At 36.4% G+C, this 17,165-nt stretch overlaps 2 protein-coding genes and 1 long non-coding RNA gene across 3 annotated transcripts in view; 1 reads left to right on the forward strand and 2 right to left on the reverse strand.

The window, feature by feature from the left end:
• Positions 1-1,190: 1,190 nt before the first annotated feature.
• LOC149044752 (uncharacterized) lies at positions 1,191-3,028 on the reverse strand. The gene is made up of 2 exons (XR_016186934.1): positions 2,884-3,028; positions 1,191-1,350 (listed from the first exon to the last, which is right to left on the reverse strand). It is a non-coding gene; the product is annotated as an uncharacterized LOC149044752 (long non-coding RNA).
• Positions 3,029-3,142: 114 nt separating this feature from the next.
• On the forward strand, positions 3,143-10,017 carry LOC149044753 (uncharacterized). The gene is made up of 4 exons (XM_089207514.1): positions 3,143-3,865; positions 5,653-5,739; positions 6,369-6,689; positions 7,833-10,017. Exons 1-4 carry the CDS (start codon positions 3,176-3,178, stop codon positions 8,199-8,201), a joined length of 1,467 nt encoding a protein of 488 aa, XP_089063640.1. The 5' UTR covers positions 3,143-3,175; the 3' UTR covers positions 8,202-10,017.
• Positions 10,018-15,598: 5,581 nt separating this feature from the next.
• Positions 15,599-17,165, reverse strand: part of LOC149044754 (uncharacterized) — a 4,347-nt gene continuing 2,780 nt past the window's right edge. Inside the window, exon 5 of the mRNA XM_089206311.1 lies at positions 15,599-17,165. This exon is cut by the window's right edge and continues 210 nt beyond it. Coding sequence (XP_089062437.1) covers positions 17,073-17,165 — 93 coding nt within the window. The 3' untranslated portion in view covers positions 15,599-17,072.

The raw sequence follows: 17,165 nt of genomic DNA on the forward strand, positions 1-17,165 counted from the left end.
GTTTATCATACATGAAGCTGATGACATGAATATCATGACATGAATATTATGGGTATATACGCCATGGCTGAATGGGTCAGCATTAGATTCCATCCACCAAAACCACCTCGGTCGAGAGGGACTGAGATGGAATATTTAATGACTTGCAAAACATAACCGAAGATTCTCGGAAATCCGCAAGTGATGTAGCCGAACATCCGAAGCTGCAAATCCCATGATTCTTGAGGAACAAACAGAAACAGCATAGCGAGAATTTTAAGTCGCGAACCATTGATGGTAGACATGCAGATAATTTAGGATACGTAAATTCTGTTGATGAGGCGCTTAAACTTATTGCGGAATTTGAAACAGGATTGACGACGAAGTTTTCTTTCTTTAAAGCTGTCAAAGGTTTCGGGAACATATATTTATATATATTTGATATGGCTCTTTAGCATTACAAAGCTTTGCTATCGCTATTGTGCATTCTCACTAGTTTTTCTAGTTCAAGTCCTCTGGCATGGCTTGGATGATACCACAATCGTGGAATCATTCGGGTTAATTTAATGCTTACACCTCCTTCCTCGGACAGAAGTCACAAAATACTGGGGGAAGATGCATGAGATATTTAAGGAGCAAAAATTCGTTTTTTACTGGTGTGCCTTTCCTAATTTTGGGAAGGAAAGTGTTCAATTGCCAGCACGGCATAGATTGAACAGCTGGAGAGAAAAGGAAACGAAAAGATACAGAAGAAGTACTGTATATAATAATTTCTTTTTATCCTCAACCTTTGTGTTTCTGTCAACTATGGCTTGCTAATTTGAAAGGTCAAATACATGAATGGGTCATATGACATTGATCTCAGAATACTTTTATGACAAACGTGATAACAGTTCAATCTTGGCTAAATTGAAGATGGTTTAGAAGTTAACAATTGTAAGAACTTTTCACTAACATATGCTGCTGACAAAGGAGAAAATATATGCAATTCTGCATTTTTTGCATTCTATCAAGCAATCATATGTTTGCTCCTTATCACGCTATGACACTTCCGTTTTGTCACATTCCAAAAAATAACTTGAGAAATACACTGTCACTCATCTTACACTGTTATATTTACCTATTACAGAAGGCTGGAAACAAAGATTTTGTTTTCAAGAAAATAAGATTTCTTGTCCAAGACACAAGGAAGTTTGACTGCGAAGCATAGATAAAAATGCGAGAAATTTTATTTTTTTCAGAGAACAAGGTAGTTCTACTCATGTATAAACAGAACAAATGCGATTTAATAAATCAGATATGCGGCATGACTCCTTTTCTTCCATCCCCACTCAAAACAAGCAAACACACCTATAGAGGTTCCAGTCTGGTCTGCAAATGAAAAGGAGGAAGGTGATCACTGCAAAATTAAGCATTAGGGTTCTTATTTATAACATATTGATTATTGTATACTGATATCTAGAAATTAAGGTTGCAAGTAGCAGCCAGCTGAGTTATAGTTTGAGTTTTATCAAGTCCATTACTTTGTTAAATTTAGAGTAACCTTGACTTGAGAGAGAAAAATTGAGGAGCTGTAATATACTAATCATCAATTAGGGACCACAAAGAAAAATTTATTTATAGAGACTTTTGAAGGAGAGGGGTAAGACTTGTGACAAGCTGGCAGACATATAGATAAACTTTACTGCTAAATGGGTTACAATACAAAGTGCTCAGTATTTGGATCAGCTATGGCTCAACTTAAACTTTGCTTTAGCTTCAAGTTTAATCCTTTGTGGTTTCCTTTCTCTGTGTTTATTTTTCAAGTTATGTACACAGAAGAACACAAAAATGACAAGGAATGCTTTTGAATATCAAGAGGCTGGAATAAGCAAGAAACCAAAACTGAATTTTAAACAGTACAAAGTTAATTTGATCTTCCAATGTTATTTAATTTTAACCATAGAGTTTGCTATTTAAATTTATCCCCTCCATTTTTCTGGGTATTGTGAGCAAAAACAAACAATTATCACAAAATGCATGGTATACAATGGTTTGATTCACCAATGTGACAAAGGCCTTTCACTGTCTATCCATAAAAAGGGAAACAGTTTGTAAACTGTAAGACATTCTGCATGTTGAGTGTATACTTATTCATCCATGTGAAATTAAAGGTTACTTGAAATAAATGTGAAAGATTTATAGGATTTTCAGACCCCTGATAACAATTTCTAATGTGCTGATTTGTTGTACTTAAAGGTTATGATTTTGGCGGAAATAGTGGAAGAAATTTCTGGACCTGGAATTTTGTTGCAAATGTTTGTTTAAATCAGTTTAAGTCAGTTAAAAACTCTCCTGTTTCAAGATTACATGATTACCACACCAGAACCTTTTGTATTCTATATTATGCACCATGTTATGATTATGGTTTCAATAATAAAAGGTGCTGACTCAAGAACTTTCCAAAATATCTCTACATACAAAGAAATAGATTGTGGTTATGTACTCCAAATAGCAGGTCACATCAGTCTTCTGTAAGGAAGTAGCAGAAATTTCTGTGGTGGTTTTGGTGGATGGAGAGAAACATCCACCAAAACCACTTTATTCTATGTGTTAAGAGTTATGATAATCATTATGAACGTTTGGTCGGTCAGCAATTGTGCACCATAAAAAATAATTAGCCAGAGCACTAACTGCTAATTAGTGGTATAAATATTTTGTCTCCCTGAACATCTAACAATGGCTATAGATAAAATTTAAAAAATATATTGTTGATGGTTTTGGTCAAAGTTTTGGTGGATGTTCCCTAATGACATCCACCAAAACTACGTAACATCTAAGCACCTTTTAAATACGTGAAATATCTGCATAAAATTGCGTAAAATGTTTTATAATACTACAATCGAACAATAAATTAATACTTACCATTTCTTTAGTAAAAAGTTTTGACGCAATTTCCCAAACAAATAATACACTTGGGTCATCGGGATAAGTCGGCATGTTGTCGTAGCTTCGTAATTTTTTTCCATCATTCCATCTCAGTCCCTCTCGACCAAGGTGGTTTTGGTGGATGAATGCTATATAGACGACAAAATGGCTGACAATATATATACATATATATATATATATATATATATATATATATATATATATATATATATATATATATATATATATATATATATATATGCTTTAAGCTTCATGTAAAACTTACAATATGCCCGAGTTTGACATGATTATTGTCAACCATAATGCCCACTTGTGGCAGTCGGTCAGGATATGTGCATCAGCATTATCATTATTATTCTGCGTTCAAGCGGTTGCTAGCTTTTACCAGAGGTGGATTTTGATTCAGCTATGTAAGGCACATAAGGAACTCGGATGTAGGCTGTCATTCGAGCGTTATGACATAAATTCGCTGTGCTTCTTTTTGGCAGGCGCTTCCTGCTTAGTCCTACTAACACTGCCCTCACAATCACTTGCTTCGTTATGCAATAAATTTGGCGCTGTATGGCTTTCCTTCCTATCAAATGTCTACAGAGTCAGATTCATTCCATATCTTCCACAGCACCAGCCTGAATCAAACACACATCGACCAATCCCCGCTCGAGACGGCTGTGTAGTTGTCGCTATAGCACGAAATTGTGGCTCAACTACAACCAGCAACGTTTTCTGCAGGAATATTGATAACAGCGGAAATGGCGAAGGAAAACCCTTCCAGCTACAAAAGTTAGAGAACAGATCTTTCTGGACAAATGAAGAGGTAAACAATGAAGAACTCAAAGTTGGATGTCTTCTGGAATATCGAGGTCGAACTTGTCAAAACCTCTTAGGAAGACTCTGCGAGCTGGGTAATCGAGATGGAGGACAGTTCATTTTTGTCAGAAATATCGGTAAAAAACCACAGGTAAGCTTTCATTACTATACCAACAGTACAGTTGTCAACAGATTTTTGAGAAATTTGCGTTGTCCCAGTGTCCTAGCAGATTTAGACCCCCCATTGCTGATTTGGACCCCCCCTGCAAAACTTCCTGTTTTACAATTTTCTTTCTATCATGAAATTATTTAGTTTTGTGGGTGGGTGTGTGTGTGTCAAAACTTCACACTGTCACATGTCCATTCCTGTGAACAACCTGCATTTTATGACATATTCCACAAATAGGAGGCAAAGTCAAGATTAGCAACAACTACTGTTGAGAAAGCCCTTGAAATATGATAATTTTTTCTTGTTAAATGTATCTTCACTTATTTGAAGAAACAAGATAGCAATGTATCTTTGTTGGAGTCTGTTGGAGATGAAGTAGCATTTTGCTTTGTATGTTGTTGAAGGTCACCCCACCCTCAAGAGAGATATGATGAGCCAATCTTGCCCTATTTATGCAATGAATGAGTTGCCAGTAATCGGATCCTCGAGTTTGTACACAGATTTCTCAGATTGCCACAGGGCGAACATAATCAGTTGCAACTCACTAGAAAGGAATGTATGACAAAAGATTGTTTCAACATCCAAAAAAATGACTTTAGAGAGAGAGCAGAGCTTTTTTGCCACTGTTTTATCATAAATGAATATCAATTATGTTGATGTGCAGGAAGTGTAAGTTTTTGGTAGAGTTATTATGAAACATGCTACAGAAAAACTGATAAACTTATCTCATTATGTCAGGTTGATTGTGAAATCATCATTATGTAATGGTCTCAACATATCACAAAATTAGCCATACATCACCAGGAAATAACTCATTCAAATATTTTCAGTTGTACTTATATGTGTGCAGCCTGTTTTCATACTTGTTAATGTATTAAATCAATTACGACATTTGAAAATATACCTCCTCAAAGGAGAGAAGTTGTTGTCACCAGAGGTTAAATTCCTTTTCCGAGCTGTTGCTCTTTGAAAGGATGGAATAAGCAATGAAAAACAGGAGGAAGTACCATGGTCAAGTGATGGTTTGATGAGAAAAATCCAAAGGCAACTCATTCATTAAGCAAGGTTTGAAACAAAGGCCGTGGCGTATAGACATTGGAACAACCTTCTACCATACATTTCTTTTAAGTGTGTTGCAATGTTTGCCCTGTGGTGATACCAGAAATCTTTTTATGAACATAAGGACCTGGTTACTGGCAACTCATTCATTAAGAAGTTTCACACATGTACCAACCAAAGGATTATGGTTTGAAATAGAGGGTGTAGCTTGTCATTTGGGAAATACTTTAGCAAACTGGCCACATACTCATAACATCACACAGGCAAGAGTCATGGTAAAATTTGTATCATGACTCATGAGTGGCCAGGTCCTAGATCTCAGGTCCCAAACATGGTCAGAACACAACCAGTACAAAATGATTGCTTGCAATTATTAGTATTAGCAGAGTCAAACAGGTTTACTTTAGATAGACAGACTAAATATTAATGGTGTTATTATTTTTCCTAAATTTATAATGAGTAATGAGAGACAATTGAGAACAAGTTATAGCAAAATTTTAGACAACTTTTTTTATCGGCTCAACCCAAACTTGCAGTAACTACATGCTTGATCCACTTTTACTCCAGCTTATGTTCCCTTCCCATCCCTTGGAGCAAGAGATGATAGGAAGGAGAAAGCCCTGAGAGGGAATGAGGGTGTAGAGGTGCTGACAATTTCTATTTATTATATTCTGTGGTACTAAAAAGATGGACTTCTTTTTCCTTTACAGAATGTGGATAAGTTATTACTGGACTTCCAAGATGATGAAAGTGTTTATAGAGGACTTAAAGAGGCACATGGATATGTCAACCTAAAGGTAAATAACATAAGGCTGTAACATTAAAGAAAAATTTGCAAGTGAAACAACCCCTGTTTCTTTAGTATAAAGTTATCAGAAGTATTGCTACACCTTAATTCTAGTTAGGATATATGTTAGTTCACTGCAGATTACCTTCAACCAGCATCTTCTCTGTTTCACAGACAGCTTGTTGGTCTGATGTAAAGAAATCTAGACTGATGTTAAAGTAATCTTTCTGTAAGTTAGTACCCAACAATATAATACAATCACAAAACCAGGATTGTAATAACTGGACTTTTTTGTCTCAAAGTCTAATATAATGACCCTCAGACCACCTATCATTGGTAACAAAATGTGACAATATTTTATAACTTGTATTTGCTGTTTTCATTTAAAAACAAAAACAAAAACGAACATGTACCATACCAATTGATACTTTTAATGTTCATTGAAATGGGTGTATTGATTAATCTATTTTTAAGTTAGTTTAAAATGACTGTGGACTTCTGTTGTGACATTGACTGTTAGAAACAGCACTCTAACTCACTGGTCTCTGACCTTGCTATTGGTTAGGATTGAGTGCACTATGCTATAAGCCTCATTCAGCAAGTTTTTTCTGTTTGTTTTTTCCCTCTTTTTACGGAAAGGCTCACAGATTTCAAGGCGTTTTAGAAAAACTTTATACCAAACTTCACATAGCACGTACCAGAATTTACTTCATTGGAATAAGGACTTTTACAATTGAGAATGAAAGAATCACTCTGGAAACAATGGATAAAGAACGGTTAGGTATGCCACTGAACTGTCGAGAGAACCTTGTCTTATCCACTGCATCAGTTCATTTGCAACTTGACAGGCTAAGGAAGGTTGCTGATGATGATGGTGATGATGGTGGGGATCATGATGTACCTGGTGTGGCAGTTGTAAAATTTGAAGCTTGTGAATTTACCTGTGAGGGACTGATTTCAAGTGAGTGATCAGCATTATATATGTACTGCATATTCTATGGCTTCATTCATGACACAGACAATGACACTGAGGAAAAAAGCGACATTTTTTTTTAAAACTTATTTTTTTTTTCTTTTGTATGTGGAAATACCTGGAAAAAAACAGACAAAGACAACAAACAAAATTTATTTATCTAAGCAATTAAAATACATATCTAAAACTCCCTACCCCCAAAATAGGGAAGGTAATCACGGTGGGAGGCAAACAAACATTAAAATAAATTCTTTGATAACAATTTTGACTGAACAGAGGAATGACCAAAAAAGCAACACTCACAATACCTTAATGAGTTTAGTGTATTTGACCACATTAATAATGATTATTTACATAGAACTTACTTACTAATATGTTGTATGTGTCATTTAAGCCTTACTAAGTTGTGAAAATAAAGCTTGAATTAGATACTGATAAAAATTATTCAGACTTTATTTGAGGAGTCAAAATTATAACCCCTGTGAAACTATCTGTACAGTACTTTGACCAACTAAGCCAGTGATTCAACTGATAGCTAATCATTGCATAAGGGTTGGAAGATGTACCCATCAAAGATTAAACTAGCCAAATGAAAGTAATTGATCAATTTTACTTTGTTTTGAATTAAATTGATAGATAGCCAATGTTCATGACTCATTAGAATTTGTATGGCCAATATTTTAACAGAATTAAAGGAGCTAAATGATCATGCAGCATTATTGTTTTATTTTCAATGAAAAAAAAACATTAACACTGTCTTTTGGTTAAGTGTACTTTGGTTAAAATTGACATTTTTGTGTGAAGTGTAATAAATGACAAAAACACCTAAAAAAGGTCACAAATATTCATTATCGTAATGATGAAAAAAATCACAAAAATTGTGAACATTCTTTGCATGAACATATTACAGTCTTACAATTTTTTTCTCTCCAAGACTAGCACAATGAGCCAAAGTTTTCATCTTTCTATTTGTTTGTTAGATTTCTGTTGTCTCTGCTTTTGCCTCTGCTTTAACCCTGTATTAGTTGAATACTCTATTAGTCACAAATTTTCAGTAAGTCCAATTTTAGAACTATTCGTGAAAAATTAGTATCCTCACAAAATACACATTTTTTCTTGTACTGTTTTCCAGGTATAAACCCTTCATCATATCAAGGGATGAAGAACCAGTAGAGATACAGAATGCGTATGGCAAGGTGATTCCAGTTCCAGGACATTGCCATGTCTTGTTTGACACTGGCAATGAAGGAGCTACCAGCATATCCAGAGAGCTTCTGTTGGAGTTGAACCTGCAACCTGTTCTCAACAAGACAAAGAAAGTTAAATTATCAGGAAGAGGGTCAGGCCAGTTTGAAGAAGTAGAAATTACGCTCATAATTCGAGGATACCATTTTAAAGTGTGGGCATTGGTTGATGCTGCAGCTGAGGGTACTGATCTTCTTGTGGGAATGGATATCATTCAGAAGCTGTTTGACTTAGGGTATACTATTGGTGACTGACCTATGGTATATATTAAGAATTTCTAAAATGATGAATGTCCTTTGCAGCAAAATCCCAATCAATAGGAAGGTTGTTTATATATGCACATGTGTGCAAGATCATTTTGCTTAACATGGGTTTTTTAAATTTTTATTTATTATTCACTTTTGTGTGATCTATCTTTGTGTTTATGTGACCATTGGATTGAATTCTGATATTAGTGATAAACTGTTAAATCGTTTGTCTCACAATGTAGTCGCTTGAGATGTAGATTGCTGTGTTTTGACTGCCTAATGCTAGTTGTCATCAGGCGATGGGTTCGACTGCTCACGCATTACCATTTGTCTCATGGCAATCAAATGCAAATGGCGTATTTCGATCCCCATTGTTCCAGTGAGTTCTAGTTTTCTGAGAGGTCTGACTCCAAGTTGTTTCCCCGGCAGTTTGCTGTTGTAACAGTCTCTCATTGTGTTTCCTGATCATTGGTATCCTTGCTTCAGGAATTTTGATTCCGTTATTCCTGTCAATGTTATTAGGGTGAAACCCTCTGTGGATAACTTCCTTGACTCCTCTAGCAGTAATCAGTTGAAACGTCATGATCTACATCTCACGTGAATGAATAGTGAGACAAGCAATGAAACCGCTTATTATACCTACCTATACCACCAGGATGAGCAATAACCTCTTTTACTGTATTAATTCTGAAACTGTTCTTAATGTTAGCAAGCATGAAACATGTTGCTTTGTGCAGGCTTACCAATGAGGAAAGCTTCCAGAATTTTGCTCCCTATTTTTCTCCTGGACAGTCAGAATTCAAGTTACAGCTGACGTATACTTTACTTTTTGTATTTTTGTAAGTTCTTTTATATTATCTTCAGGTTTTCTGTTTAACATTCGGTAGTTCTCCAAGTGTTTGGTAATTATTTACAAGGGCCACAAGTTGATTTGTTGTTTTACTGTTATGGAGCTTATTTATTATTTATTTATTTATTTATTATTTTATCCTTTTATTATTTTTACTTCAATTATCTATTTATAACTTCTCTATTTAACAACTATTTGCTGTATTGAAGTGAATATTGTTGAATAATCCCCAATATGAAGTTGAGGAGAGAATTCAGTATACTCACTGGATCTAAGGTATATAGTGGTTTTAGTATATTAATTGCCTAGGTGCTTTAGTGGTAAATATTTGTTTTAGTGTTGAAAACATTCTCTTCCAATCATTTTAATTACTCACATCGAGATAAATGGCCCGTTTCCACTAAAATTTGATAGATTCATTAATTCAGAAAACAAATATTTCATATCTTTCTTTTATAAAGTGTTCCTCTAAACTTGATAGCACCTTTTTGCTCCTTGGAATTGAATTTGCAATATTATATTCATCACTTCCTCGGTAACACTGTCAAATGTAAGACAGTTATTTTGAAATTTAGCATTCCTGCTGTTATCACCTTGTGTAAGGTTGATATGGCGAGATACGACGCAATCCTTGACCAATTACAGAACGCACAACTGTATAATCGCTGTCAATTATACCAAAGTAATATACCACAAGTACAGTAGCTCAGACATGCCTTGAAAGTCAATATGATGTAGTGCATTGAGAAATTTAGAACATCTGTTTATCACTTAAAATATACTTAAAATGTAATTAGCTAATATCATGAACAGTACGCCATACTGAAGAGTGGTGATTTTTATCTAGAGTTTCATCGTAATGATGTAAAACATATTGCACATTTGGGAAATGGTATTAAATTCCAATAATTGTAAAGATACTATTTTGTTATGATAGTTATAGTTTTAAAATAAAGCTTTCAAAGCTCTGTTGTTGAAAGTTTAAATCAAAAAGGCACAATTCCTCACCAATAAAACCCAATGGCTGTTGGGGGTGGGGGGGGGGGAGTTTGGGGTCTGGAATGGGCATCTACACCCCAATAAAAGTGATGCATTTCCTGTGGCCTTTCCAGGTGTAGTGATTGCCGCATGATCATCACTCCTGGTTAGCCAGGCAAGAGGTCGTTTGCATAACTTTTTATGGCCTCTCCAAAGTTACTGTGCCGGTAGCTGAGAGTTCTCATTGCATCCCTGTTATCACATCATCATTATCATCAATAGTGACAACATATTACCATTATTATCATTACAGGGTTGATGTACAATTATTGAAAAAGACATTATGGCCGAAGCCATCACTGCTTTGACTTGAAAGTTTCAGTCACTCTTTACCCTCCAGATAATAACATTTCTCAGAGAAAAAGAAACAGTTACACAACTTATAGTTACAACCTTGATTCTGTTACTAATCCAGATTCTGTTTAATCTTCATGATGTGTCCGGTTCGAAGGATGCTGAGTGTTGCTCCAGAGCTTATGGTTGATCCCAACAAAACAGAACTTGGCGATAACGATGTTCTTCCTTTTCAATTGAGTAAATTATTTTCGCCTCTATGCGCAGCAAATTTGACTGCAGGGAGGTGGAAAGTGATTCCAGCGAGAGGGTTGTAAAGAGAGCCTTCTTATTCTCCATTGGTTTGTATTCCTTCACAAAGATTGGTAAACGAATTATTTCTCAATCATTTTGAGGTCAAAAGCACTAAAGTGAAATACAATTTTATTTATCGTTGTAATGATTAAATGGCTTTCTTTGAAAATGTGATATTCCGTCAAAAATTATAACAACCTATGTAAGAAAACTCCTATTAAGCTATAATATTTTGCAGTAAATGGTTTCAGTTACCGACAAACGTCGAAGACAAAGACGAACTGAGGAACAGACAAGGAGCAGTATATAAGATCAATTGCTCCGACTGCCACGCCTCCTACATCGGCGAGACTGGCAGGAACCTCACAACTAGACTGACTGAACACAAACGAGCGACGAGGAAAGGCGATGTCAACAATCACATTGCTGAAAATCACCGACTTACGAACCACACTATTGACTGGAACTCTGCGCAACGCCTAATCTACAGCACCAACTACTTTCAACGACTAACCCTGGAGAGCTGGTTTACTAACTTGGAACAGACATCCCTCAACAGGTGTCAACCACTACCGGCACCATGCAAACGACTCATTCACGGCATTTGAGTCCTACAGCCAATAACATAACATCTGATGATGACTTCCGCTCAGGTTGTCGAAACGTCAGTCACCATTACCGACAACAGTCCTTCTCAGGACTACACTCACCCGAACGATCAAACTACACTATCACATATAATATTTTGGGTAAAAAATTACAGGTAGTGGTTTGACCAAAATAGTTACAATTCTGTTAGAGGCTGGAACACATTAAGAATTGTTCTGTGGCTGTTGGAAATAACTGAAATTGTTGTGCCAATGTTTCATTAGGTTCTTACTTATCTTGATACTTAGTTTTAAAAAAATGCGTTACATCTGTGAAACGTTACTGATACATGTTACTCGAAACAGGTGAAATTGTTAGAAATGGCGTTTTACAGGTGTGCAATGTTGCAGATGGAAAGAACGTTGAAACCAATGAACTCCTAAGATCAACCCTTGACATCCTAGCATCAGTGTGCATATTCTCCATACTGTTCTCCATACATTTACTATGGCACCGACAAGGAGAATTTGCAAAACAATCTAGACCTGCGATCATTTCCTTTATTCTTGTGTCCTAAGTGTTTGATTCAGCTGTGATTCTCAGGAGAAATTAGACGCTTGTCACTCTAAGGAATCAAAGGGTTAAAGAAGGAGAAAGGAACATATGTGCATCATGTCATTAACATTTTAACTCCCATGAGTGACCAAGACAGAATTTCTCCTTATTATATCTAGACAGTATCATGCAGGCAAGTGATGAGAATAAAGAAACATATCAATTATGGGATTACTACCTTATTGATCCAATGCCAAATTCTCCAAACTAACATAATAAGAATCATTTGGCAGACAGTAAGAAGAATTACTAATGAGATCTTGGGGGTTAAAGGGTTAAAACTGCGGAAACACGTCGAACTCTGTTGCGTCCAATGTAACTTATACTGTTCTAAGTAGTGAAGAGCTGATAAAATATAGCGGGGGCTGTGTTACAGGTGGTGAAAACACATGGAGTTTTGCTGTGTACGGTGATATAGATAATTCGGCACTTTGAGAAACTTCGTGTAGCATCAAAGATTGCGCAAGCGGTTGCTAATCTTGCTCCCACCTTTGCGGATATTTATAGCGATTCTTTATTTCATAATCGTACAGTCCAGCAGAGAATCCATATTGCTTTCGCACAATAGACTTATTCGACTGTCACAAACTATTAAATTTACAGCTCAAAACTCTTTACATGCGATATATATACGTATGTAAAATATATTAAAGTTCACACGGCAACCAAGTTAACAATCAGATATGGTTCGATACTACTCTGGTTTACGGATTTAATGAATGTAACCGAAGAAGTTACGATTCATAGACCCAACGTTTCGACACTCCTGTCTAGTGCCTTCATCAGGGGTGATCTAAACGTTGCAACAAGAGGTCCTTTTATATGATCACTAATCAGCTGCCTTTTTTCTGACGAGGTGTAAATAGGCGTCAGAAAGCAGGCCGCCATCGTCACGTCTTACTCCGCTGTAAAAAACTATTAAATTTACAGCTTAAAACTCTTTACATCCCTTTATTGTGGGGCACTTTTTGCAAGTGATATAAACATGTATATGTTCTTCGGGAACTTCCCCTGTCGAAGCAGCTCGTAAGGAAACTCCTCCAAAGTGAAATCTCGCCCCAGTTCCCTCCCAGCAATGCTTCTGACACGGGAAATTTCCATTTGGCCAATCATGTAGCTAGAGACAATTCCCAGTGCGCTTTGCGAGCGCAGGACGTCTTTCTTTGCCCGGTCAGTGTTGTCTTTCCACACGTATTCATTATACATGTCCAGCACGGTTATTTCTGGCGTTTGATTGAAATTCAGATCCATATCAACAATAGCATGAAGAGCGGCTAAAAGCTGTGAGAAAAAGACAACACTAATGTATTCCACTCTAATGTAAGAAGAGACAATTACGGTCAAACTATGTCTATAAACACGTACTAGACCAGGAGCAGATATACATAGTTCAAGTCCCGTGGGAATTTCTTACCGAAAGTAAGCCACTGCACTAAACATGTTCAGGGGAACTCTAAATAACTGAAAAAGTCGAGTCGCTACTTTTGCAACCTGCTCAAACGTTTATGAGAGGATGTTTTAGAAATGCTCCTGAAGACCTTGCATGAAAACAAGGCTACTACATAAATCATCTTATAACTTCGTTATAAGATGATTATATAAGATAAGATAAGATGATTATATATGATTATAATTCGTTGCGCCAAAATAGAAAAAATAGAACCAAAGATATAAATCTATGTTCTCGTTGATGTCTTAAACGCATATTTTGTAACTGGGCGTCATAAGATTGGTCACATGACTAAATGAGCATGGAAGTGAGGCTGGTCTACTAAAGAATCTTTTGACCTTCCAACAATGTCTAAAATGCTTTGCTACACTTCATAAACACCACAGAAATTTCTTTCAAACTGTTCCTTTCCGACAAAATGTGCTGGTCACATGAATTTCAAAAACATGAAAGCGAGACTGTGATATTTGGCTTTGCTTGAGAGTTCAATTAAACCAAAAGAAAACTCGCTATCATTCCCATCATAATCATTAAAGGCAATATTACTCAGAAGTATGTAGTGATTGCTCTGATCTTTCCGAAAAATCAGAGGCAATTTGTCAGTTTTCGATCTACGTGGCTATCCTGTTTTTGTCGTTCAGGCGAGCCACCACTGCCCAACATGTTGATCGACAGTCAGCACTTCAAAGGCACAGAGAGAAAATACCGATCGCATTCCATTCACTAGCACATTTCACCCTCACAACCACGCAGCTAATTCTATCTTTCTTAGAAACTTTAAATTACTTTAAAACGATTCAGAGTCTGGTACTACCTTTCCACAACCTCCACTAATTTCATTCAAAGGCAATAAAAACTTAGGCAACTTTTTGGTCATTTCAAACCAATTACCAACCTGGAACTTTCAAATACGCTCGCTCACGATGCAAAACTTTTCCATTCCTTCACAAAGTAAAGAAAACGTCGGGACTCGAGAGATCCATCAAGATCACTGATCACTTCACTTGCACCTTTCCCAATGCCATCTATTGTATAACTTGCACTTATTGCAAAAAGTTAATTATACATTGGTGAAACAGGAAGACGACTAGGTGGCCGATTATGAGAACACCTTCGCGAAGTAGAAAAAAATGACAAGGACGCATCCAAACCAGTCGCTAAACAATTAAATCTCGCAAATTATTCTAAGCAGTATATGGCTGTTTGCAGCTTTACCCTAAACTGATTTAGGCAGTTCGGAAAGCCCCACGGTATCAACGAGTACTTTTCGTTCAACTAATTTATTCTTGTTTTCTCATCACCATATTCCCACCATGCAGTAGAGTAGCTCCATTTTCTGCATATAAACACACACATACACAACCCAAAGTTCCTGCATTTACTCTGACGAGTAGCTAACCATCGAAACGTCGGCTTGAAACCCTTTACGGTGGCCAATTTACGTCATCAACTAAGTTGATAATATTAAATTGTCTCGTTATACTCCGCCCATCGACGCAGCACCACAATTTCTTTGGAAACTTACCCCCTTTATTCATTACTCAGAAGTAAACCTGTTGTTGTGCTCCAGAGAGCCACAGGCATTCGAGATTTAATCTCAGTAAATCTTTTAGCGACTTGGGACTGGCAGTGTCCTTTTACAAAACCTAGTCATTCAAAACATCAGAATCATATTTATCTTCAACCATCTTCTTCCTCATCACTCTCGTTATCATCACTAGGACCGTTGTCTTCATCATCATTACGCATATTTTCACACGTTTCTCCACTTTCTTAATACCCACATTTATCCGTGCAGTTCAGCCCACTCTTTCTACTTTGACGGCGTTTTTGGAACATCACTCACTAACACACTTGCACTTTATAAGATGAATAATAGCCTGAGGTACTGGAGGTAGTTTCTTTATCGTTACTTTGTCCAGTTGTGTAGGACTACAACATGGAGTGCAGAAAAGTAAAATGTGGAGTAAACCATAGAAAAAACTAGGCAAAGTTTATTAAGTATGCAAGCTGTACCTCTCGCCGGTAGTATTTTAGCAGCTCCCTAAGATCCTACCAGCTAGAAGTACAAGACCAAATAAAAATAAATGAATGTATAGGTATTCTTGAAAAAAGTGATTCAAAGTAGTGTAAGACTAGTTTGGAGTGCAGAAAAAGTAAAATGTGAGGCAAACCGTGATAAAAATTGAGCAAGGTTGACCTAATATGCAAGCTGTACCTGGTAGTATTTTCTGAGGCTCCTGACCGGCTAGAGGTACAAGACAATAGCACTGCAAAAAAAGTGGTGTTCACCCGTTCGGAAAACAAGTTGTGAATATTTGAAAACGCAGCATTATTCACGCATTTTCTGACATTTTCCGAAAAGAAAATCCAACGTTCTCCCGTTGTTTTCGAGTCGGCAAATTGGAGTATTCGTTCCATTATCCAGCAATTTTCCTCCACAGTGAACTCTATGAAAACGATTGTTTTCTTAGTGTTAAGAGTACGGTTAACAGACGGGAAAACAGTTTGTATTCCATTGTTTACTGGTGTTTTCCCAGTAACAAAACATTGTTTTCACAGACGTTTTCCGTTGAAGACAATGCGTTTTCTTCCATTTTCTAGGAGAGTAAATGCGTAGATAACGCTTGAAAACCAAGTGTCGTCCAACGTTCACGGGTTGGCTAACAAATTGAAATACAATATTTTCTAGCGTTTGCAGCTGTTTGCGTTGAGAAAACGCGTTGTTAGTGGCGGTTCACCACCCGAATGCGGTTATTCCCACGCATTTTCTTGTATTTGCCGTTCGATTATCGTGCGGAAAATGGCATGTATTCCTATATTCATCGGTGTTTTACACTGTCAACCATTTGGAAATTTATATTTACATTTACTTCTCTCGCTCATAATTTCTTTAGCTCCAGGCTCCCTTGATCTAGAACGATTTTGAAGAAGTTCTACCAGTCGCTGAATCCACTTCGCAAATCAAATGATCCATTGAACTACTTGGAATCATTCCCTCCCGTATGTGACGCAAGCAATAAGAGCCTTAACATAAATTTTTTTGAAGCCTTTTTATTACCAATTAATCAAAGTAGTATTCACCTAGTTACATCAGTTCTTAATCATACGATTTTTACAAATATTCACAACACAGAAAACCTTGAAATCTAACATTTAAAAATTTTTTTAAAAGTATCAGCGAAAAAAAATGCACTCTTACTACAATATCAACAAAATTGTATGTCTCACCCATGGCAAACAAATACAATCTGCTTCATTTTGGTCAATAAAATGAGACTTCTAAATGACACAAACAAACCTTGCACAAAAATGAGTGAAACCTAATGTCTGTTCACCACCTAAGGTGGATCATATGTAAAATTGGGAAAATGTTGAAATGCATATATGTGAAATTTGGATGATTATATTGGGACTCACATAGGCAGTTGTAAAAGAACCTTTTACATGTATCATCCAGTTCAACATTTCGAGCTGTTTCCTTAATTTTGATAAACATCACAAAAATACTCAGAAAATTTCTAGGCTCAAACATTAGAGTTTGAAAAATCCTACTCAACACCATCCTCAAGTGTAAAAGAACTTTTGCAGTTGAACTTAAGGAACATAGCAGGGCCTCTAGAAGTAAATATCCCATATTTAATCTAAATCAAGAACATCCATTAATTACTGCTTTACTCTAATGAATCCACTGTAACCAAAATTGCCTAGCAAACAGCATTCATGGAAAAAAAAAAAAAGAAAATAATTACAATTTAATGGCCCAGAGCAATTTCTCTGGCACTTCATTGTGGCTTCTGGTACTTGGACAGCTAACCTGCCTGTTTACAGACTGCCTCCT

This window comes from Pocillopora damicornis, chromosome 5 (genome assembly GCF_964200805.1).
Source record: "Pocillopora damicornis chromosome 5, jaPocDami1.2, whole genome shotgun sequence".
Lineage (NCBI taxonomy): Eukaryota > Metazoa > Cnidaria > Anthozoa > Scleractinia > Pocilloporidae > Pocillopora > Pocillopora damicornis.

Excerpts from the sequence above, each read along its gene's own strand:
- LOC149044753 (XM_089207514.1), top strand. The coding sequence starts at position 3,176 with ATGCCCGAGTTTGACATGATTATTGTCAACCATAATGCCCACTTGTGG. Across the intron at positions 3,866-5,652 it reads ATATCGGTAAAAAACCACAG|AATGTGGATAAGTTATTACT; the intron begins GTAAGCTTTCAT and ends TTTCCTTTACAG. Across the intron at positions 5,740-6,368 it reads ATGGATATGTCAACCTAAAG|GCTCACAGATTTCAAGGCGT; the intron begins GTAAATAACATA and ends TTTTACGGAAAG.